Raw genomic sequence first — 25,439 nt, 5'->3', positions numbered from 1 at the left:
ACATGTACCACCCTCTGCACAAAATAAATTGTCCCTTTGATCTTCTTGAAATCTTTCCCTTCTCACCTTAAACCTTATGAGACGGGGAAAAACAGCCCCAGCCTGTTCAGCCTCTCCCTTCAGCTCAAACCCTCCAACCCTGGCAACATTCTCATAAATCTTTTCTGACACCTTTCAAGTTTCGTAACATTCTTCCAACAGCAGGGAGACCAGAATTGAACATAGTATTCCAAAAGCGGCCTAACCATTGTGCTGTACAGTCGCAGTATGAAATCCCAACTTCTACACTCAATGCACCGACCAATAAAGGCAAGCGTACCAAATTCTATCTACCTGCGATTTCACGTTCAAGGACCTATGCACCTGCAGCCCGAGGTCTCTTTGTTCGGCAGCACTCTCCAGGACTTCCCCATTAAGTGTATCAGTCCTGTCCTGATTTGCCTTTCCAAACACAGTACCTCACCTTTATCTAAATTAAACTCCACCTGGCACTCCTTGGTCCATCAGCCCATCTGATCAAGGTCCCATTGTGCACTGAGGTAACCCTCTTCACTTTCCACTACAACATGAATTTTGGTGTCATCAGCAAATGTATTAACTATGCCTCCTATATTCACATCCAAATAATTTAAATAAATAACGGCTGTTACAATAATGAGAAAAGACAGAGGGTGGCTTGAGTGGAGCGTGAACTCTGGCATGGACTGGTTGGGTTATATGGCCTGCTTCTGTGCCAAATAGCTCATGAAATGAGACTTCTGAAGACCCAGCAGCACTAATGCAGACTTTCTGTCCAGGTTCAACAAATATCAGTAACCATTTAATTACCATACACACGCAATTCCCGAGTTGCAGACGGGTTCTGTTCTGGGGTCTGCTTGCAAGTCAAACTGTATGCAAGTGGGAACACAATGCAGAGCAATATAAAGTAGGCATTTGTAAGTACTGGAAATGTTCATAAGTCGGATCTTTAAAATTAAACCCCCATAAAAGGATCGTGCTTCTAAGTACAAATGTTCAAAGTCGAATGTTTGTAGATCAGGGCCCACTGTATTTTGAACAGATTGACACATTGCTCTGACCCAGTGAGAGATTAAAAACACACTTCAAACAAAAAAGACAACTCCCAAAAGCAAACTGAACCAACAGTAGGTTACCTGTATGCTGATGTGGAGACCAGATACCAGGTTTTCCAGTTTGTGGGATACCAGTCTCAGTGACAGGAATATGGGCTGGAGTTCTGTACAGAGACCCCCTCTGTCCTGTAGGAATTCCTGACGGATTTATTTTACTTGCGTCTCGCCAACCGGTTTCTTCCTTGACAGGTTTTGAATAGTTCAAATAGGTTCCCAAGGTGTCCCCCGTTTTGTGGAGCTGCTGACAAAGGTTTGAGTCTTGGGAACCATACAAGTCTACAGACTGCCCCACACTGGACATGCCTGCCAGATAATGAGAGGGAGGCATGAGAGGAAACTGGTTGGTGAAATCCGGCTCATTGGAAACTCTTTTGCTTCTTTCCAAAAAGATCTCTTCAATCTTACGCGGAGAAACGGAAGCGTCCAGGCGACTGCCCGTCATGTGGTAATTCAATTCCTCATTTAGTTTTCTTCTGACCTGCAAGTCGTCATTGTCATTTTCCTGCCAAATACCGCTGTCAGGGTCATTCACAGCAGGCTCGCTTAACTTACAAGGTGTAAACTCTGCCTCTCGAGTGTCGCTGCTTGCAGGGATACCTTGTGAGCTGTGCAAGGAATTTGGCTCATCTGTAAAGTTTAAAAATAGATTGTTAATACGTCTGCAGTTTTGTTTTCCTTGAGAGAAAGGCAAAATGTCATAGAGTCAAAGGGGCCTACGGCACAGAAAAAGGTCCTTCAGCCCGTCTGGTCTGCACCTATCAAAAATAACTGCCTAATCTACTTCCATTTTCCTGTGCGCCCTGGCATTGCAAATGCACATCTAAATACAGCTTAAATGTTAGGATGGTTTCAGCCTCTACCTCCCTCACAGGTGGTGTGTTCCAGATTCCCATCATCCTCAGAGTGAAAGATTTTCTTTCCTCACATTTCCTCTAAACCTCCTTCCCCTTTCCTTAAATCTATCCCCCCCTTCCCCCCCAGTCACTGTTCCCCCAACCAAAGGTGATAGTTGAGGGGTGTTTTTCTCAATGGAAGTCAGGGTCCATTGGGGTTAAACAGAGGTCAAAGTTGGGCCCTTAGCTGTTTGTGGTTTATATGAATGATTTAGACTCGAATGTAGGAGGGTTGATCAGTAAGTTCGCAGATATGGGAAATTGGTGAGGTGGTAAATACAGGGCAACCCCCGTATCTGTGGAATAGTTTTCCACGGTTTCAGTTATCCGCGGCCGGAACACAATATAGGGAACATTCCAGAATCAGGGATACCGCTGGGAAGGGATGTTTCCCATTGAAATCAATGGTTTCACTCCTACCTGCGGTTTCGGACTTCTGCAGTAGGCCCTGGAATGTATCCCCCTTGGGTACTGGGGGACCACTGTAGTCAGGAAGACAGACTACAAGAGGATATAGGTGGCCTGGTCAGATGGGCTGACCAGTGGCAGGTGAAATTCAATCCAGATAAATAAGAGGTGATGCAGCTGGTCAGGACAAACAAGGCAGGGCAGAGGGAACTTGGTTATATGAACACTGGTCACTCAAGGTATCAGGACAGATGGTTAAAATGGTGAAGGAGGCATATGGGATACTGACCTTTATTAGTCGAGGTACGGAATTTAAGAGCAGGGTAGTTATCCTGAAACTCTATAAAAGCTAGTTAGGCCACAGCTAGAGGATTGTGTACAGTCCACATTATAGGGAGGATGCAATAGAAATGGGGAGGGGGCAGAGGAGATTTCCCAGGATATTGCCTGAGCGGAAGTTTCAGTTATGAAGAGAGATTGGACAGACTAGGATTGCTTTCCTAACAGCAGAGGAGACTGAAGGGTTTTGGGGGGGGGGGGGAAACAAGATTGAAATGTATAAAATTTTATGAGGGGCACAGAGAGGCCAAATAGCTAGAAACTTTTGTCCTTGATAGAGGGATCACTGTACTGGGGGCATAGGTTTCAGTTGAGGGGCAGAAGGTTGGAGGAAATTTGAAGACTTTTTTTTTCACCCAGAAGGTGATGGGAATCTGGAACTCACTGTCTGTCAGGGTGGTAAAGGCAGAAACCTTCATAACATTTAAGACGTTTTTAGATGTGCGCTTGCCAGGCACACAAGGCTGTGGGCCAAGTGCTGGCAAGTAGTTAAAGTAAATCACACAATAGGAGAAAGGGCTAATGCCCGAAACGTCGATTCTCCTGTTCCCTAGATGCTGCCTGACCTGCTGCGCTTTTCCAGCAACACATTTCCATCTCTAAATCACACAATACCAATTTATAGTCCAACAGGTTTATTTGGAAGTACTAGCTTTTGGAGCGCTGCTCCTTTGAGACATATAAGATAATCAGAGGGTTAGATAGGGTGGACAGTGAGAGCCTTTTTCCTCAGATGGTGATGGCTAGCATGAAAGGAAATAACTTTAAATTGAGGGGTTTTTAGATATAGGACAGATGTTAGAGGTTGTTTCTTTACTCAGAGTAGTAGGGGCATGGAACGGCCTGCCTGCAACAGTAGTAGACTCGCCAACTTTAAGGGCATTTAAATGTTCATTGACTAAACATGTGGATGAAAATGGAATAGTGTAGGTTAGATGGGCTTCAGATTGGTTTCACAGGTCGGCCCAACATCCTGGGCCGAAGGGCCTGTACTGCGCTGTAATGTTCTATGTTCTAGTTCAAATGCTACTAGCTAACCTGATAAAGGAGTTGTGCTCTGAAAGCTAGTACTGCCAAATAAACCTGTTGGACTATAATCTGGTGTTGTGTGATTTTTAACTTTGTCTACCCCAGTCCAACACCGGTACCTCCACATCATGGACAATAATTAGATACTGTAGTTGTTTTCGACCAGCGCAGATGTGATGGGTCAAGAGGCCTTTTTCTGTAGATCCCTACGACATTATGGGAAGTGATCAAAAGGTTCTGCAGTGGTTCAACTGTGATGATGATGAGTGGGTCCTCCAGTGATGATCCCAATTAAAATACCGGGACTGTACTGGAGTTACTGACTACAGCCAGTGTAACAGTAGGAGCACTGTCTCAGCCTCACTCACTCTGATGTGGAAGTCAGAATGGTCAGAGACCTTACTCCTGATCATTATTCAGTGGCTGTGCTGGAAACGTAGGTATGGGCAGACAACAAGGGAAGGACCCGCTATAACTCACTTAGCAGCAGTCTTGCTGGAGTTGTGGGTTCAAGTCCCATGTTGGAGACATTATCCCAGGAGTCAATACGCTCCACGCGGAATAAGGAAAGTGTTTCAATGTCAAGATGATGTCCTTCAGATGAGACTTCAAACTGTCTACTGTCTCCGGTGGGTTCACTACCCCCATGGCACAACTCTTAGAGATTAGCAGAGTAGTCCAGCTCATGTCTGGCCAATATTTAGATAAAGTCATCATCATCCCAGAGGATCATAGGGCTGCTCTCTCTCTCATTACACAGAGACGACTGGTGGCGGTTTAACCTGAGGGTCACTACACCTCAGGCCGGGGGCGAGTGCAAGAAGGGGGGGACCTTCACGGTAACCTCAGCTGGTGTGAAAACTGAACTTGCGCTGTTGACATCACTCTGCAAGACAAATCAGCCAACCGACCAACTGAGCTAACTGACACACCTACACTTATACAGATTTCAATGAAGGATCTGATTGACTAGCTGTCATCACATAGCTCTCTGAGTGCAAGGTTTCTCAAATTATAACAAAGGCTACAATTCAAAGACATTTTGTTGTATGGAAAGCAGTTTGGGGCCAACTTAGAGTCATAGGGTCCTACAGCACAGAGATAGGCCCTTTGGCCCAAACTGGTCCCTGCAGAGCAAAATGTCCCCATGCTGACCCCATTTCCCTGCACTTGGCCCATATCCTTCTAAACCCTTCCTATCCATGTATTTGTTTAAATGCCTTTTAAATGTTATTAATGTACCCGCCTCAAACACTTCCGCTGGCAGCTCATTCCATATGTGTGCCAACCTCCATGTGAAAATGTTGCCCCTCAGGTTCCCTTTCATTCTTTCCCCTCTAGCCTTAAACTGGGGCCCTCTAGTCCTTGACTCCCCAACCCAGGGAAAAAGACTGAGTGCATTCACACTTTTCATGCCTCCCATGATCTTATACCCCTCAATAAGGTCCCTTCTCAGTCTCCTAAGCTCTAAATAAAAAAGTTCCGGCTTGTCCAGCCTCTCCCGATAACTCAGACCCTTGAGTCCTGGCAACATCCTTGTAAATTTCTTATGCACTCTTTCCAGTTTAATAACATCCTTCTCTAACAAGGTGAGCAAAACTGAACACAATACTCCAAGTGGTGCTTCACCAACATCCTGTACAACTGCAATATAACTTCTCAACTTCTATACTCAATGCCTTGACTGATGAAGGTCAGTGTGCCAAAAGCCTTCTTCACTGTTCTGTCTACTTGTGACTCCCCTTCAGAGAATCGTACCGTGAACTTCAAGATCCCTCTGTTCCCCTACACTCCTTAAGGCTCTACCATTGACTATGAAACTCCCACATTGATTTGACTTTCGAAAATGCAAGACCTCACACTTACCTACATTAAACTCCATTTGCCATTTCTCGGCCCACTTCCCCAGCTGACCAAGGTCCTGCTGCAATTTCTGAGAACCTTCCTCACTGTCCATGATACCGCCTATTTTAGTGTCATCAGCAAGCTTACTAATCATACCTTGTACTTTCTCATCCAAATCATTGATATAGATAACAAACAGCAATGGGCCCAGCACCAACCAAAGTTGAGTTTGTGAAAGGCAAGATATTGATGCAAGCCTGCCTTTCTTTATCACGCTCCACTGCCATTCATTATATGAACACACCAAGGTACCTGCATGGGTGAAACTAATGCAGCACCTTCAGGAGATGGACAGGAGAGGGAAACAGGAGCAGGCCAACATGGTTATACAGAGGAACCAAGTAACTTTCTTTATCTGATGCCTAAAATCAAAAGTCACAACAAACAGTTAACCTTTGATTCAGCGTAAAATTCTTCAAAAGTGAATTAATACACCCCAATTAACATTGCATCTTGTTCACACCTTAAAATAATGTGGCTAATGCACAAAAGAATTACCTTTTGTCGGAGTTTCTGGCATTTCAGCAACGCAATCCACTTGCAAAGACTGCATCCTTTTCACTAGCTGCTTTGGAGCCGTTGGTTTCTTCAGCGATAATACCTGACGTGGTTAAGAGAGAGGCAAAAGGCGACATGAATTCCATTGTAAGGCCATGGAATCAGCTACATAACTACCTCCCAGAACCTGACTGTGGGTTATTGATTGTAAGTAGCTCAGCTTTGAGGAGAAATTCATGATACATTCTACAAAGCAACATTCACTGCCCTTGAGAAGTAACTGACAATATAAAGGCATCTCAGAATATCTCAACAATTCTAGTGAATATGAAAAGTGTCTTATCAGTACAAAGATGTCTTTATTTCTCTTTTTCCTAATGAACATCCTGAGTTTACCATGTCTGCTAATTATTCTCAGTAATTGTCCCAACAATCAGCTCCCATTACATTTTGCAAGTGTGGCACAGTTTCATGAAATTGAACATTTACTTTTTTTTTAGATTAGATTACATTACAGTGTGGAAACAGGCCCTTCGGCCCAACAAGTCCACACCGCCGAAGCGCAAACCACCCATACCCCTACATTTACCCATTACCTAACACCATGGGCAATTTAACATGATCAATTCACCTGACCAGCACATCTTTGGATTGTGGGAGGAAACCGGAGCACCCGGAGGAAACCCACGCAGACACGGGGAGAATGTGCAAACTCCACACAGTCAGTCGCCTGAGGCGGGAATTGAACCCGGGTCTCAGGCGCTGTGAGGCAGCAGTGCTAACCACTGTGCCACCATGCCGCCCCATGGGACTTTACTCCATACTTGGGACATTGCAAAGGACTTCACATCCCACAGGCATGGTGATGGCCTAGTGGCATTACCACCAGAATTTTAATCCAGAGATTCAGGTAATCCTCTGGGGACCAGTTTGAATCTTACCATGGAAACTTAATTCAATAAAAACAACCTGGAATTAAGGAACTAATGACAATCATGAAACTATTGTTGATTGTCAGAAAGACCCATCCGGTTCACTTAGGTCACTTCGGGAAGGAAAATGTCATCCTTACCTGGTTCGGCCTATGTGTGCCTCCAGACCCACAGCAATGTGGTTGACTCTTAACTGCCCTCTGGGGCAATTTGGGATGGGCAATAAATGCTGGCCCAGCCAGTGCTGCCACATTGCATGAATGAACAATTTCTTTCTCAGGTGGTCACCATTATGTCAGCAAAGATGGCATTCGTACAGGAAGGAGTCACAAACAGCAATCTTTTCAAAAATAAACACTGTGGAAGGTGCTGCAAGACTGCATCCATTGCTCAGGTTAGTTGCTCTGAGAAGGTAATAGCGGGCCTGCTTCACTCAGTAGCTGGTGGTTTTACTCAGTTACTCCTACAACAGTTACGTCGCTTTAAGTAATGGGGTCCATGGATTTGATCCAGACTTAAGCCTCTCACAGGATAACTTGTGATTTGGAGGGGTACTTGTGATGTTTCCATGAGATTGCAGTCCTTGCCCCTTGTGTAGAGGAGTTGGCAGACTGGGAGATGCACTTAGAGCAAGTTCCACTCCAAGCCACTCACTCTCCTGACTTGGAAATACATTGCCATTTACTCAGTGTCACTGGAACAAAATTGACCTGGAATTCCCTCCCTAATGGTGTGGTGGTCCTATGTACATGGGCTGCAGTGGTTCAAGATGGCAGCTCACTACCACCTTCTCAAGGAAACTGGAGATGGGTCATAAATTCTAGCCCAACCAGCAACTCCCATATCCCATAAAAACAAATAAAGAGTTTTATCAATATTTCCTTGATGAATCCAATCTTAACGTTGTTAAGTGAATCCCAACAGGCCTTAAAAATACATGGTCCAAATGTTTTAACTCAGTCTTCAACCATTTCATCTCCTATTTATAAACTGCTCCCACTGTGTGTCATCTACAAATCTGTACTACCTCCACCCTAACCATTAATACTCTTCTGTATTAGTCTCAAATTCTTACATTTCCAAAATTGTTCGGCTCAGTTTCTTTCTGACTTTCGCAAATTAACCCCTTCAATTATCTAAAATGTTAAATCTCTAAAACTATTAAGTTTGCCAGTTCCTCCATAAACACTTTCACCAAAATCTTCTTTGACCAGTTTATCAACTGCTTTTCCGTAAAGTGTTATTTTAACACTTTACCAGGCTTTTGCATCATGCTAATATCAGTATACTGTCAAACCCCAAACCATGAGTTCACATCCTTGAAGGAATTTAAATTCAAATGAGTGAATAAAATTTGGAATGTACAGCCAGTCTCACTAAGGGTGACTATGCACCAAAGAAACATTGCTGATTGCATTTGAAAAGCCTGTGTTTCAGGGGAAGGAAATCTGCCAACCTTACCTAGTCTGACCTACGTGTGTATTGAGACAGACAGTAATGTACTCTGAAATTGCCCAGAAGTTGTTTAGTTCATGGGCAATTTGGGATGGGTACTAAAGGCTGGCTTTGCCAGTAACACCTATGTCCTATGAGAATTTATATATATATACACACACATAATATAGAAAAATTATACATCAATGTAAAGTTCAAAATTCTGATTAAAGCTAGCTGGTAACGTTCAGTGCATTACTAACACCTTAGCTGCGATTGGCAGATTAACACAAAAATGTCTTTTCATCTTCACTTTGGAAAAGATAAACATTATTAGGACCCTTTCTTAAAAAAAATAGACATCAAAATTACATTACAAAATTAATGTTGCATATTTGATCACACTTTTTGGAATAATACGCACTCTTAATTTTGTCAAATCTGGACCAATAATTTGAAGTAGATTTCCTTCATAGAATGGTCGGAATTGCAAGTCACAACCTGAAAGAGAGGAAGTTGTTATACGCAAGCAATTATTTTTCAGCAATGTTACACAAAAGATTAGAATGAAAGCATTGGTTTTGTGCTTTTACAAAAATAGGGGTTTCTCCCAAATAGCACTTGGTCAGGATGTGGGTTGTTATGGTAAATGGAACCTTCTTTTTACAGGAATCTCAACATTAGGCAAGTCTGAGCTTTCAGAAGGATATTTCACCAACATTTTGCAAAACTATTTTAACCTTTGCTCTGTGAGGGGGGTAATGTAGAAGAAGGACAGACCTTTTTGGGGGGGGGAGTTGGTCAGATGATGTAATATACCCGATATTGAACTGAGTGCACATGTTAAAATTTGTATAAGTGTCCCTTTCATTGATTTTTTTTTAAGAAAATGTAAAAGAAAAATACAAAAAAAGAGAGAGTCCAAAATTAAAACTACTCCTATTGACAGAGGCTTTTAGAAGTTCAAACCCAAATTACTACAGCTTCAGTCAGGCCACGAAATACAATGAGCAGATGCAGATTCCAGGCAGATAGGATATGGTCCAGAAAATACTCTGTTGACATTTTATCAAAGGAGAACAGTTATAGACCAGAAGAGCTAGGAGCGGAAGAAAGGTCCTTCAGCCCATCAAGTCTTCAGCCCGCCAACTGAAATCAAGGCTAATCTGATAATCCTCGACTCCACTTTCCTGCCTTCCTCAAACCCTTGATTTCCTCATTAATTAAGAATCTGTCCATCTCAGCCTTGAATAACTGAGGTTTCATTTCCATCGCTAGTGAGATTTCAACTGTGTCCCCTGGACAGTAACTCGGGTTATTGAGTTATTAATCCTTTGTCATTGCCACTACACCACCATCTTAAACTTAGAGGTACCACCACCACCTTCTTTTGATAGTACAAGTTATCCTGAAGAAACCACGTGACTCAGACAACATCTACTGCTTGTTATCTTTCACCTGACTGCTTTAAAAGAACTGATGATTCAAACCAAACTTTACCTTCTCAAGTGTTATTTGGATTGAAAAACATGCCTGCATGCAAAACTAGAATGCATATCTAGCCTTGACTGTTGTTGCTCCATCCTCTGGCTGGGCTGTTATTCAATCCTCTTGTAAAAGTAAAGATACTCAGTCCATTGATGGGAATTACTGACACCATTGGATCAACGCACTAGCATCAAGGCCATGGTCATTGAAACCAACTCCACCTGATCAGCCACATGCTTAGAATGACCACGTTCTGACTGCCAAAGCAAATCTTCTTCCCCCAACTCAAGGAACTCAAGAGGAGGATAAAGTGAGTGTTTCAAAGACTCCCTGAATGCTTCCCTCAAGAACTGTAACATAGATGTCAACTCGTGAGAAACCCTTGTTCAGATGAACTTGACTTGGAGGAAGCTACTGTAGGAAGGGACTCAACTCTTTGAGAACATCCAGTAGCAAGAGGAAGTAGAGAAAAGGAACCAGTGAAAGGAATGCCAATGATCTCAAGGTCAAGGCCAAATTCCATCCCTGTAAACACCTGCCAAATGAGTGGTCAGCGATACAGCTCTAGGATTCAGCCACACAGAACACAGGACCTGAGACAGAGAATTTCTTAGGTGGACAATCATACTCATTAGTGAGTATTTGCCAACAATGACGGATCTATGACAAATCCTAATGGGTGACACCATCAAATGCTACACATCCAAATCCAGTGCTGTGTTTGAAATACTCCTTAAACTGATTGAAGGCTTTAACATTTATATTTTACTTGTGCAATTCATAAAGTTCTTTAATCAAAAGGCTGGGCAGTCAATCACTTCTGGATCATCAGTCACAGATTGGTAGAAGGTGAGCCAGGGTGAAAGCAATGCTGAAGTCACCTCAGTCTCAGAGGGCTGCTTTCTCATGGGAGAGAAACATGACTGTTAACCTGAGGGTCACCACATCTCAGGCGAGGCTGTGAAGGCAGGACCTTCACGGTGACCTCAGCCGGTTCGGGTAATGAACCCGCGCCATTGGCATCACTCTGCGTTGCTGACCAGCCACCCTGCCAACTGAGCTAACCGTCTTCCAAAGTCGGCGGAGGGTCTCCTCAGAAACAGTCAGAGCTCAAGGGAACAGCTCACCTACAAAAGTCAGCCTCTTCTCGGGCTCATTTTCCCAACACTGCTTCATTAAAGAAACAACGCATTCGGGGCTGTCAACAGGAATATCATTCATATCAGGCCGTTCTCCACGGAGAACCAGCTGGCAAACCTGCGAATTGTTCAGTGCATCTGCAGAGATATATGAAGAAAAGCATATCATACACAATGGAATTAGAAGGTGGGTATTTTTAGAAACAGTAGGCCAGCAAATGGTTGTCAAACAAAATCAGACGAAAATTTGCTTTTGGTTTGGTGGGTTCAGGCTGGACCCCATGAAAGTGACAGTTGTGCTCACATTCAACTTTACAATCACCTGGACAGTCACACCAATGAATAAAGGTGCCAAGTTTCTGACGGTGGGAAATCACTTTCACGTTGCTTTGATCTTCATCACTTGAGAGATTCAGAGTTAAAATTATACAATAGTGACAGCCCAGGAGGCCGTTAGGTTAATGCTGGCCCTCTATAAGAACAACTCCGTTAGTCTCACTCCATTGTCTTTTCCCCCATGACCCTCCAAAGTTTTCTCTTTAGGTCTTTATCCAAGTTCCAACTGTCCAGATACAACACTGAGCAAAATTATGGCAGGATTTCCAAATGTAAAAATCTTTATTACTTCCCCCACTTCGAGTCATAGGCAGAGAGGTATACAGTTTAGAGACAGGCCCTTTGGCCCAATGTGTCCATGCTGTCCAGTTTTCACAATTAAACTAGCCCCATTTGCCTGATTTGGGTCCATAACTTATCCCATCCATGTACCTGTCCAAATGTTTCTTAAATTACAAAATTGTCCTCACCTCCACCATGACCTCTAACATTCCCTTCTAGACATTCACTGCCCTCTGTCTGAAAAGGTTGCTCCCCTGAACCCTTTTGTATGTCTCCTCTCTCACCTTGAACCCATGTCCTAAAGCACTTAGAGTCATAGAGATGTACAGCATGGAAACAGACCCTTCGGTCCAACCCGTCCATGCCGACCAGATATCCCAACCCAATCTAGTCCCACCTGCCAGAACCCGGCCCATATCCCTCCAAATCCTTCCTATTCATATACCCATCCAAATGCCTTTTAAATGTTGCAGTTGTACCAGCCTCCACCACTTCCTCTGGCAGCTCACTCCATCCACATTCCATCCTCTGCATGAAAAAGTTGCCCCTTAGGTCCCTTTTATATCTTTCCCCTCTCACTCTAAACCTATGCCCTCTAGTTCTGCACTCCCCCACCCCAGGGAAAAGATTTTGTCTATTTATACTATCTATGCCCCTCATGATTTTGTAAACCTCTATACGGTCACCCCTCAGCTTCCGACGCTCCTGAGAAAACTGCCCCAGCCTGTTCAGCCTCTCCCTATAGCTCAAATCCTCCAACCCTGGCAACATCCTTGTAAATCTTTACTGAACCCTTTCAAGTTTCACAACATCTTTCCGATAGGAATGAGACCAGAATTGCACGTAATATTCCAACAGTGGCCTAACGAATGTCCTGTACAGCCGCAACTTGACATCACAACACAGAAACAAACCTTTCGGTCCAACTTGTTCATGTCAACCAGATATCCTAACATAACCTAGTCCCATTTGGCCCATATCCCTCTAAACCCTTCTTATTCATATACCCATGCAGATGCCTTTTAAATGTTGTCATTGTACCAGCCCCTATCACTTTCTCTGGCAGCTTATTTCATACATGCACCACCCTCTGTGAGAAAAAGTTGTCCCTTAGGTCCCTTTTAAATATTCCTTAAACCTATGCCCTTTAGTTCTGGACTCTCCCATCCCAGGGAAAAGACTTTGTCTATTTATCCTATCCATGTCCCTCATGATTTTACAAACCTCTATATGGTCACCCCTCAGCCTCCGAAGCTCCAGGGACAGCACCCCAAGCCTATTCGGCCTCTCGCTATAGTTCAAATATTTTCTGAATCCTTTCTCTTGATCAGTGAAGGCTTTATACAGGCACACCAAGGCTACACTGACCACACTTGATGTAGTACCACACAAATATTTCTTTTGCATTTCTCATTGCTAAATATTGTTCAGATACAGCTTTCCTTTAGCAATTATGTTGAGAAAGACACAAGCAATAATGTCCAAAGAATGCGATGCTGACAGATAGTCTGCAAGGTGCACTATTCAGAATGGACAACATACTTTCATATGGCTCTTTGTTGGTTAGGATCACCCATACTACAATGGCAAAACTGTACACGTCAGACTTGTCCGTGGCCTTGGTATTCAGTGAATGCAGATGTTCTGGTGCTAGGTAGGACAATGTGCCTGCGTTGTTCTGCAACTTTGAGCCCATCTGGCTCCTTCTCCTTTGCTCTTCAGTGGTCAGTCGACTCCAGGTTTTAAAAATTGCCACCCCTAGGTCTGCTATCTAGAGACAGAAGATAAAGGACAAATCACTGGTTGAGAAAGGGTTAAATAAAATGCAATGCAGAACTGCAGACAAACCGTACTTCAACATTTCCTGATCTTTAAAACCCCCGTAACCATAGGAATCAAAATGACGCACTGGTATTTCTGGATGAATGTTTAGACTGGTGAACCTTATCCATCCCACATGGATATAAGGCAGAGGACAACTGGGGCCACAACACTGCAGTATCGACTACTGACCCGCACTTCCTTCACTTGTGGCGATTCCTGCTTAGGAACACAGTGTTTGCACGGCACTCCTCTGGGCTAAAGAGGCCTGCAATCAGTATTTTTTAAAGCAGACATTCATTACAAATTGGATGAAAAGAAAGTCAGGGACCTGTCATCTGTCTGTCAATATCTGTATTGCCACTAACCAGCTTAAAAAGAAACACACCTTACAGTCAGAGGGTCATACAGCATAAACACAGACCCTTCAGTCCAACCAGTCCATACCAAACATAATCCCAAACTAAACCAGTCCCACCTGCCTGATCCTGGCTCATATCCCTCCAAAGCTCTTCTATTCATGTACTTACCCAAAATGGCCTTTTAAGTGTAATTGTACACATATCCACCACTTCGTCAGGAAGTTAATTCCACATGCGAATCACCCTCTAAAATATTTGCCCCTCGTCTTTTTTAAATCTCTCTCCTCTCACGTTAAAAGTGTGCCCCCTAGTCATGATATCCTCCATCTTAGGAAAAAGACACCTACCATTAACTCTATCTATACCTCTCATTGTTTTATAAACTTCTAGAAGGTCACGACTCAGCCTCCTATGCTCCAGTGAAAAGACGTTCCAGCCTATCCAGCCTTTTATCGTCAGGTCTTTCTTATTAATGTCATGACTTCAAACAATTGTAAATGTTTGCTTTCTGTCTTGGCCTTATCAGTAGTGCTCCACCAGTGAATAAGTAGGAGCGTAAATTTCTGGAGGTTCTTCACTATAAGTTATTGAGGCTTTGCACATAACAGCTGAGCTATCAGAAATGCATGGTGAACTCTCTCCACGTCACCTTCCCCAGCAATCACAGAATGTGTAACACTGTCCAAGGCCTCAAACATACTTTCCATGTGAAGCATGATTAACCCTCACTTCTGGATTATTCCCGTCGTAACATCATCACTGGGTTACCACATTCAAGGCCTCCTTTCAACACACGAATTAGCTCAACACTCAAAAGTTAGGTTGGAAATCAAAACAGTAAATAGTAGTTTTGCAACATTGAAAGGCAAATGATTACTCTATTTTACCTTGATATGATAATCTGCGTCCACCAAGATATTTTCAGGTTTTAAATCTTTGTGCACAATACGCATTTCATGCAAATAAGACATTCCTTCAATGATTTCCAGGATTACTCTTCCTTTCACGGATAATGGGATAGGTACCTGGAATCAAAGTAAATGGAAGGCAAATGAAAGAAAACCATTGGCTCCTCCACATGGTAAAACACTGACGGCGGAACCAATAAGGTTGCTGCAAAGACACTCCGGGTCTTTGATTATCCTGGTTTCCAATCCTGTGAAATATGGAAGGCATTTTGGGTCTCATTGCGACATTTATGTAAGTTTTAATTTAAGCCTTAAGAATGTGGTTCATGAAAAAAGCAAATGCATTTTGCAAAGGTTTTGAGAGGAAGTATCAATGGAACTTTGTTTTCAGTTAATTTTAATTTTAAATCTTAATTATCAGTATACTATTAGTTCAAAATAACAGAGGGAGCTTTATCTGTATTTAAGCCTGTGCTGCCCCTGTCATAGGACTGTTTGATGAGGACAGCCTAGACAGAACTTTACTTTCCATCTACTTTTAGTTTAAAAGAGTAGAGAGAACCTTACATTGAGTTTGAAAGAGTCGAGAAAACTTGTACTTTCAGTTTAAAAGAGCAGATGGAGCTTCACTCTGTATCTCACCCTGAACTGTCCCTGTCCTGGGAGTGTTTGCGGGGGACAGTTTCAAGAAAGCATTATTTTCAGGTTCGTTTCAGCTGAAAAGAGTAACTTCAGTTTAAAAGAGTAGAGAGAGAGCTTTACTCTGTATCTAACCCCATCAGTCCTGGGAGTGATTTTTTTATAAATTCATTCATGGGATGAGGGTGTCATTGTTCATAATTTATTGCCTAACTACTAATTGCCCACAGGACGGTTAAGAGTTAACCACATTGCTACAGGTCTGGAGTCAACATGGAGGCCAGACCAGGTCAGAATGGCAGTTGCCTTCCCTAAAGGACATTAGTTAACTAGATGGGATTTTCCTGACAATTGGCAAGCAGCAAAGAGTAATGGTCACCATTAGACTCCTAATTCCAGATTTTTATTGAATTCAAATTCCACCATCTATCATGGTATGATTCAAACCCACGCCCCCAGAACATGATCTTCGTCTTTGGACTAACAGTCGAGTGATAATACCACTAGGCCATCACCTCTCCAAAAAACAGTCTGAAGGGGACAGTGTCAAGGGAGGTTTACTTCCATTTGTCTTCATTTTAAAAGAGTAGGACAGTAAGACTTGGCCAGTAAGACACTGAACTGTGACTCAAAGTATCCTGACAGTGAAGAATTGTCGACACTGTAGCCCAAGGTATCTCCATTGTTGAAGTGTTGAACACCCAGAGGAATTCTGTAAATGGGACCACCTCTGTAACATGCGAGGAGACTGCTTGTTGGGGAGTGATTCTTTCAAGTGTTTAATATGGCCAGTTACTGAATCATTTATAGGAAAGCATTTCTGCCAATGGTGCGGAGACACGCAGGGCAGGCGAGAGGTATCAGGTTCAGCCTCTGATCCATGCTCCCTCCAGTTGAGGAGGTAATGTCAAATACCTCAGTGCCCCTGGATTTGTGCAGGTACAATGCTGAGGCTTATGAAATAGCATCAGCCAAGATGAAAAGTTCATTCCATCGCCACCTACGACCTTCAGTGACCAAACAAAGAGTTAATCCCGTAGGTCCATAAGCACTCACAAGGCTTTTGTTAGGGAATGAACACTAACATTGGACAAAATCTTCAGTGCCGACTGATAGCATCTCCACCACACGGCTTCTTACAGAAGCTTAAGCAATCCTCACTTTTAACAGAAAATCCAAGAGCAGCAAGGATGGTTGTGGACACAGTGGACTGTCCCCAGTCCCATCGCACCTGCTCCAGTCCCAGGGGAAAAAAAAGGCAGCAGACAAAATCCCCAGCTACCACTAACTGAGAAACTGAACATGATAAACCCAGGGCACCTGGATTTAAGGAACGGGTTCATACCTGCATTAACTAAACACACTTGTTCAAGAAATAAGCACCATCAGCGCTCAAAGAGAATGCACTGGCTAATGCCGATTTTAATAGCTCAAATGAATAATAAGCTCCCTTGCAATGACAGACAGAGACAGAGAGAGTCAGAGACAGAGAAATAAATTGAATATATGCATGCAGCATAATTATATAGAATGGAATAAGAATATTAAGTAATAGTGATGCTACAAGTTTCTTTGGACGGAGTAGCTTGCTGGTCTACTTCAGAAGATTAACAATCCATCAGCTACATATGCGATGGGTCGGCCAAACTAGGTAAGGATGGCAAACATCAGTAAACCTGATGGGTTTTACAGCATCAATATTTTCACAGCCACCAGTTCCACATTTTTAAAATTAATTTAATTCAATTTAAATTCCACCAGCTAAAGTGGGGAGATCTGAGGGCTTCGGTTCACTAAACTTAGGGCTCTTGTGGTGTAATAGTAGTGTCCCAGGTGTAATAGTAGAGACAAGAGACCAAGGTTCAAGTCCTACCTGGTCCAGAGGAGTGGCACAACATCCTTAAACAGGTTCATGGAGCAAAAAGCTCACGTGAGGTTCAAAGTTCATTAGTGACACTTACAATACACTTATCACCTCTCAATGAACGCATTAGCTCACTAAACTAATGAACTCATTAGTTAAGGCATCAGTTTAGCCTTTATCTACTGAATTAATGGCCTTCTGTTCTAAGTTCATCTGCAGCTATCCTTTAAATCCTGGGTGCCAATTTTCGACAAATCTATGCTCTAACCTGGATTTATACAAACAGACCACTTGCCTTCACGTACACTCTATTGACACACTGCATGATACAATAGTTGAATTTATATAGCAAAGAACATTCAGACAAGATGTCCTGCTTAATGTCAAGTTGTAATTCTAGCTGAATATCTCTGCTCGTTATCACATTGCTGTACTGTACATTTTACATGCACTGTTTGGAGCTCACACGCAGTTCATGAGCTGTGGTCCCACACACTGCAACCAGTCAGTGTGAGAAACTATTGCACACTTTTGACACTTACACTTTGTAAAAGCTGCAGCAGGTTCCCATTCTCCATGAATTCCATAACAAGTGAGTAATTGCCATCTTCCAAAATAACTCCAATCAACTTTATGATACGATCATGATTCAACTCGTTCATCATTTTCCCTTCTTTGAGGAGGGAAGTATTGTAGCTGAAAAATGGAAAAAGTGGTGAAGCTTCTATTGGATTAATCGGGTGGTTTCACGTTCAGCTTTTTAACATGCTGCAGAACTATCGGAACTGTTTCCAAATTCCTTCGTAACACCTTAAAGTGACACAACTTAAAAGTTATGTTTCAACCTTTAATAATCAAAACGTGAGGATGTGTTTGATACCAACAGGACCTGGGGAAGAAGGGTATATCAGGGCTTAATACCCATGGACCGGGGGCTCTATGGATTCTGGGAGAGACAGAAAGGACTGCAGCTGCTGGAAGACGGAGTCAAAAAGTGTGGTGCTGGAAAAGTACAGCTGGTCAGGCAGCATTCGAGGAGCAGGACAGTCTACGTTTCAAGCATAAGGTCTTCATCAGGAATATTGGACATGAACAGCTTATGCTCGCAATGTCGACTCTCCTGCTCCTTGGATGCTACCTGACCGGCTGTGCTTTTCTATAATTCTGCTGTGTTCCGGTCCAAGATGGTTGGCTCTCTATAGTTGACCTTCTTTTGACTGTGAGTTGGGCCAGAGCCTGAGGGTCCAGCCAGGAACAGCATCCATGCCTATGGTTTCTGCCCTCGGCCTATATCCTGGAAAGAACTGTCAATTCGCAATAGCCCAGCTTACACCATCATCCACTGGCAAAATATTTGGCCTTAAGAATGAAATATGTGGAATGGTCAATGTACACGTCAGTGGCTGTGGCTCAGTTGGAAGTGCAACTCCCACTAAATAACAACATTCTGAGTTCAACTCCCAACCCACAAAAAAATCTGTGCTGACTACTCCAGTGAAGCGTCGGACGTGGCGTGCTGGAAAAGCACAGCCGGTCAGGCCACTTCCAAGGCGCAGGAGAATCAACATTTCAGGAATAAGTCCTTCATCAGGAATGAGGCTTGTGGGCCAAGGGGGCTGAGAGATAAATGGGAGGGGTTGGGGCAAAGGTAGCTGGGAATGCAATAGGCAGAAGAAATTTGGGGAGAAGGTGATATGTCAGAGAGGAGGGTGGAGCAGATAGATGGGAAAGACAGGTCAAGAGGGTAGTGCCGAGTTGGAGGCTTGGGACTGGGATAAGGTGAGGGGTAGGGGAAATGAGGAAGCTGGTGAAATCCACATTAATCCAGTGTGGTTGCAGGGTCCTAAGGCGGAAGAGGTGGCCTTCTTCCTCCAGGCATCAGGTGGTTAGGGTTTGGCAATGGAGGAGGCACAGGACCTGTATGCCTTTGGAGGGGGAGGGGTAGCTGAAGCATTTAGCCACGCGGTGGGTTGGTTGATGTGTTTGTCCCAGAGATGTTCTCTGAAACGATCCGCAAGTTGTCGTCCTGTGTCCCTGATGTAGAACAAACCATATCGGGTGCAACAGATACCTTAGATGACATTTGTGGAGACACAGGTAAATTTCTGTCAGATATGGAAGGATCCTTTGGATGGAGGTGAGGGGGGGTGGTGTGGGCGCAGGTTTTGCACTTCCAGCAGTGGCAAGGGAAGGTGCCGGGAGTGGGGTGAGGGCCGGTGGGGGTGTAGATCTGACAAGGGAGGTATGGAGGGAATGGTCTCTCTGGAATGCTGATAGGGGTGGGGAAGTAAATATATCCCTAGTGGTGGGGTCTAGGTGGCAGAAGTGGTGTAGGATAATGCAATGTATATGGAGGCTGGTGGGGTGGAAGGTGAGAACCAGGGGGTTCTGTCCTTGTTACGCTGTGAGGGGTGGGGTTCAAGGGTGGTGGTGCAGGAAGTGGAGGAGATTCTCTGGACGGCATTCTCTCGACCATGTGGGAGGGGAAATTGCAATCTTTGAAGGAGGCCATCTGGGAATTTCCAAGGTGGAATTGGTCATCCTGGGAACAGATGCGGCAGAGGCAGAGGAATTGGGATAAAAGGGATGGTGCTTTTACAGGAGGCATGGTAGTAGGAAATGTAGCCCAGGTAGCTGGTGGGAGTCCATGATTTTGCAGTAGATGTCCATGGTTAGTCAGTCGCCGGAGATGAAGATTGAGAGGTCCAGGAAGAGGAGGGATTTGACTGAGATGGTTCAGGTGAATTTGAGATCAGGGTGAAAGGTGTTGGTAAAGTTGATGAACTGTTCAACCTCCTTATGGGAGCACGAGGTAGTGCCGATACAGTCATCGATGTAGCGGAGGAAAAGGTGGGGGATGGTGCCAGTGTAGCTGCGGAAGATGGACTGTTCCATGTACCCAAAATAGAGGCAGGCATAGCTAGGGCCCATGTAGGTGCCCATGGCTGCCCCTTTCGTTTGGAGGAAGTGGGAGGATTGGAAGGAGAAGTTGTTGAGGGTGAGGACCAGTTCAGCCAGGCGGATGTGGGTGTCGGTGGAAAGGTACTGGAAAAAAATGGAGGGTTTGGAGGCCTTTGTTGTGGATGATAGACATGTACAGGGACTGGATGTCTGTGGTGAAGATAAGGTGAAGGGAGCCGGGGAAATGAAAATCATGGAGAAGGTGATGTGCGTGTCCCGAACATAGGCGAGGTGTTCCTGGGCTAAGAGGGCCAGGACAGTGTCAGGTATACAGAGATGAAATCAGTAGGACAGGAGCAGGCTGAGACAATGGGTCAACTGGGGAAGTCAGATTTGTGAATTTTCGGTAGGAGGTAGAATCGGGTGGTGCGGGGTTCATGGACAGTGACGTTAGACGCAGTGGATGGGAGATCCCCCAGAGGTGATGAGGTTGTGGTCGAGGGGGCAGTAGGAGGAGGTGTTTGCGAGTTGATGTCTGGCTTCAGTGGTGTAGAGGTTGGTGCGCCAAACTACCACAGCGCCCCCCACCCCCCTTGTCTGCTGGTTTGATGTGATGTTGGGGTTGGAGCAGCGGGGGAGTGGAGGGCCGCGTGTTGCGAGGGCAACTGGCTTCAGTGGTGTAGAGGTTGGTGCGCCAAACTACCACAGCGCCCCCCCACCCCCCTTGTCTCCTGGTTTGATGTGATGTTGGGGTTGGAGCAGCGGGGGAGTGGAGGGCCGCGTGTTGCGAGAGCAAGAGGTTGGAGTGGGTGTGGGGTTGGACAGGTTGAGGCGGTCAATGTCACGCCTCATTAAAGAGGTCAAGGGCTGGTAACAGACCAGCACGGGGTATCTAGGTGGATAGGGTGTGTTGAAGGCGAGAGAAGGGGATCTCGGTGGGTGGGCAGGCGGGAGTCTTGATTGAAAAAGTGGGCCCGGAGGCAGAGGTGGCCGAAGAAATGTTCAATATTGCAACGCAAGTCGAACTCATTCTAAGAGGGATGAGAGTGAGGCCTTTGCTGAGGACTGAACATTCATCCTCAGTGAGGGGGAGGTCTGGGGGAATAGTGAAAACCGGCAGGGCTGGGAGCTAGGATCTGGGTTGGTTTTCAGCTGTGTAGAGGTCGGTGTGCCAAACTACCACAGTGCCCCCTCCTTGTCTGCTGGTTTGATGGGGACTTTGGGATTAGATTTTCAGCAGTGTAGAGGTTGGTACTCCAGTGAAGCAACCTAACCGGTAGTTATCTTTCAAAAACACACAGACTATCCCGTTATCATCACAATGCTGGCAAACCTTTTGCCAAGTTTCCTACATTACAAATGTTGGCTACTAAGTCAAACTCTCATATAGGAATTCTGGATCAGTGGTGTTGGAAGAGCACAGCAATTCAGGCAGCATCCGAGGACAGGCAAAATCGACGTTTCGGGCAAAAGCCCTTTATCAGGCCCTTCCTAATGAAGGGCTTTTGCCCGAAACGTCGATTTTGCCTGTCCTCGGATGCTGCCTGAATTGCTGTGCTCTTCCAGCACCACTGATCCAGAATCTGGTTTCCAGCATCTGCAGTCATTGTTTTTACCTCTCAAATAGGAAGCAGATTCAACAGCTGAACCATTACGGCGGGGCTGGGCTGGGCTGGGGTGGTGTTGGGGGCACCGTGCAACTAATCTTCGAGGTTACCTTTGACTGTGAGCCCAAACAGAGGGACCCTCTAATCCTCTCGGCCTCCCAATGGATGCCCGTCCCTAGGCAGCTGAGGTGCCAGTCACAGGACGACGTGGAAAATTCCAGACAGTTTCCTTTGGGTATTGTCAATAAAGTTCTTGATGAACCCCCAGTGAATTAGATGGCCACCTTATGGCAAGGATGGTCAGCCTTGCTAGGCCTTGAACTTTCAAAATGGCGGGTACCAAGGACAGGTACCAGGAATCTGGCACATCAGGGCACAACATCTTCTGGGAACTAAATAAATGCAAGAGGTTTCCAGGTGCTGATAAGATCTACAACAAAAGAAACAAGTGCTGTAGAAACTCCATAGATGCGGCAGGATAGAGAGAAAGAGAGGAGAGAGAGACAGGAGTTAACACTTCAAGTCTGATATGACTCATCCTCAGAAGTCTGAAGGCCCAGGGTCTTACCAGACTCTCTAACATTCACTGTTTCTCTCTCCATGCTGAGCTTCTCTTGCATTTTCTGTTTTTATCCATTATTTTTGGATCTTATGTTCTCATTCTGGGCAGGCCTAAGAAATCCCGCCCCAATATCTGAGGAGCAGAGCGGTGTCTAAGAGGTAGCCTGCATGCACCTCTTTGCAGCAGTGAGCTAGAGAGTGGATTGGCCCAAGTTTGATATATATATTAAAAAAGTGATTTGGGGGTTGGACAGGTGCATGATTCACACTTTTGGGTGTGTTCTATCTGCATCAGGAAACTCTTCCCTAAAAAGTTCCTGTTTTACACAAGTTTCATTATTTGCCTGCATGGGTGCAGCTCAAGAAGTTTGACACCATCCAGGATGGAGCAACCCACATTCACAAGCATCCACTCTCTCCACCACTGACGCTCAGTAGCAGCAGCGTGCACCATCTCTAAGATGCACTGTAGAAATCCACCAACGACGCTCAGACAGCATCCATGACCACTTTTATCTGAAAGGACAAAGGCAGCAGATACATGGGAACATTAGCACCTGTAAGTTCCCCTCCAACCACTCGGCATCCTGATTTGGAAATATATCCCCATTTCTTCACTGCTGCCGGGTCAAAATCCGGGAACTCCCTGTCTAACTGCATTGCATATGGACTCCAGCGGTTCAAGAAAGAAACTCCCCACCAATTCTCCAGGGCAATTAGGGATGGGCCATAAACGCTGTTTCGCCAGCGATATCCACATGCCATAAATGAATTTTAAAAACTGCTTTTCAAACATGACACCATAACAATTGAAAGTACTTTACGGATAATGCATTTAATTTAGTTGCGTGTTCAGGATATACTTACTCTGTGCGTTGTGGTCCTGTGTACACTGTTTTTAAAACAACGAGTCCATGATTCTTCCTGTAACATAATGACACCATTCCAAATCCTCCACTATCCAGGGGCTGCTTCTCAATCAGCTCACTGGAGTCAATGTGGATTTTATCGAGGGACATGACTGCTCTTTCTGAGCTTTCTTTCACCGCACTAACCCAGCTTTTGCTCATAACTAGCAATTTCTTTGTATCTGTTGCAAAAGAGAGAGAGAGAGAGATATATAGAGAGGGAGAGAGAGAAAGAAAAGCTAGATCGGACTATTGCCAACTAAAGATTATTTTACTCACTACTCGAATTAGCATTTATAACCATCTAAAGACATTATTCAAAGACAATATTCAAAGACAGCTTTTTTTCCACACCATCCTTTCCTCAACAAACTGTAATATTGCTGAGAAGTCTGAGGTATTGCTGAAGCTTTTTGTCTTGCACTCATTATAATAAATGCAAGAAGATGTTCTACCTACCATACAGTAAGTAAGGACGTGTGTGAATTTCAGCACTGCTGAGATGACAGGTACATGGACCGTACTTCTCAATAAATTACATAGCATTTGTTGTTCATAACAGACTGAAAATAGGGTATACGGCCTCAGCCTGAGCTTGCAAAATATCTACCATTCAAAGTAATTTCAGGAACAGACAGCACTTCTAAGCAACCACAAGTGCGCAAATCCACACTATCACCTTTGAGCTCATAACATTCATTTATACTCACAAAGGGTCACATACATTCAAACAAAGGGACCTACTCTCTGCGAACAAAAGGAATACCTTCATGCCTTGGCTTTTTTGAATTACCGCGGTATACTGGGGGGCCTGTTGTTTTCTCCATGACAACAAAAGTTGAGTTACCAATGAACCAGCACCCTTTCCTGCTGTCGTATGAATTGTTGTGACTGCTTAAGATTTGACATTTTATCTATTCAGCCTAATGAGTGCAAAATGAAAAGCTGTAGCAACATGCAGTTTTGCAACAATATTCAAATACTGTACACCTGAGCAATGTTTGTAAACCGTACTATATTACACAGCATCCAAGAAATCTCCATCCTTTCAGATTGTTTCACTTTGATGGAATGTAATTTGAAGATTACAACACATTGAATGGTCCTGGGGCTGTAAGAGGAAAGCTACCACCACCTCAGCCAGCTGCAGGTTCAGCAGGCTGAGGGCTCAACAGCGCCTCTGCTCATTGTGGTCAGATCTGAGATTACAGTTCCAGGAAGAGGGCACCCCAGTGGTTCTGCAGGCTCATTCAAACAGAAGTATGTGGTGTCATGGGACTGGGACCAGGTTGGCAGGACCTGATTTGGCAGAAGGAGATTCCATGGAGAGTAGGTGGCACATTCTTACCTTGGGGGCAACTATTTAACAATGCTCTCTCCTCCAAATCCCTGTAAGTCACCTCACCATCATTTTCAGATCACTCATTAAAGAGCAATTTGCGGAAGATGCTACAATTCAGCTTGTCTTACCCACACGAGTGAGCCACTGCATCAACACACCACATCGCTGGAAAGGCCAATATACTAAGGAGACAGTCGGTGGTCCTCAATTGCTCACTTAAATGGTTCGAGGAGACATGAGGGCTGCAGATGCTGGAGATCAGAGCTGAAAATGTGTTGCTGGAAAAGCGCAGCAGGTCAGGCAGCATCTAAGGAACAGGAGAATCGATGGAAGAAGGGCTTATGCCCGAAGAAGGGCTTATGCCCGAAGCGTCGATTCTCCTGTTTCTTGGATGCCGCCTGACCTGCTGCGCTTTTCCAGCAACACATTTTCAGCACTTAAATGGTTCAACAGGCTGTCTGGAAATGGTCCTATACTCCTGCTGCTTTCAATATGGTATCAGGAAGGTAAAAACAATGACTGCAGATGCTGGAAACCAGATTCTGGATCAGTGGTGCTGAAAGAGCACAGCAGTTCAGGCAGCATCCGAGGACAGGCAAAATCGACGTTTCGGGCAAAAGCCCTTCATCAGGAATAAAGGCAGAGAGCCTGAAACGTGGAGAGATAAGCTAGAGGAGGGTGGGGGTGAGGAGAGAGTAGCATAGAGT

General features: G+C 44.5%; 1 protein-coding gene across 5 annotated transcripts in view; it reads right to left on the bottom strand.

The window, feature by feature from the left end:
- The window catches only part of ripk1l (receptor (TNFRSF)-interacting serine-threonine kinase 1, like), a 70,502-nt gene that overhangs the window by 24,889 nt on the left and 20,174 nt on the right, over nucleotides 1-25,439 (bottom strand). For 3 of the 5 annotated variants that reach the window (XM_043719460.1, XM_043719459.1, XM_043719458.1), the window contains exons 2-8: nucleotides 17,956-18,109; nucleotides 14,890-15,027; nucleotides 13,362-13,590; nucleotides 11,190-11,339; nucleotides 8,999-9,075; nucleotides 6,209-6,311; nucleotides 1,158-1,763 (exon numbers count right to left, since the gene is read on the bottom strand). In XM_043719460.1, the coding sequence (XP_043575395.1) occupies nucleotides 1,158-1,763; nucleotides 6,209-6,311; nucleotides 8,999-9,075; nucleotides 11,190-11,339; nucleotides 13,362-13,590; nucleotides 14,890-15,027; nucleotides 17,956-18,109 (1,457 nt within the window). Of the gene's footprint in view, nucleotides 1-1,157; nucleotides 1,764-6,208; nucleotides 6,312-8,998; nucleotides 9,076-11,189; nucleotides 11,340-13,361; nucleotides 13,591-14,889; nucleotides 15,028-17,955; nucleotides 18,110-22,031; nucleotides 22,194-23,349; nucleotides 23,573-25,439 lie in introns of those variants that run through there. The other 2 variants (XM_043719461.1, XM_043719463.1) reach the window with 2 other exon arrangements.

Source organism: Chiloscyllium plagiosum, chromosome 29 (assembly GCF_004010195.1).
Source record: "Chiloscyllium plagiosum isolate BGI_BamShark_2017 chromosome 29, ASM401019v2, whole genome shotgun sequence".
NCBI lineage: Eukaryota > Metazoa > Chordata > Chondrichthyes > Orectolobiformes > Hemiscylliidae > Chiloscyllium > Chiloscyllium plagiosum.
The sequence above is the reverse complement of the archived record's forward strand: the minus strand, read 5'-3'. Positions and strand labels throughout refer to the sequence as shown.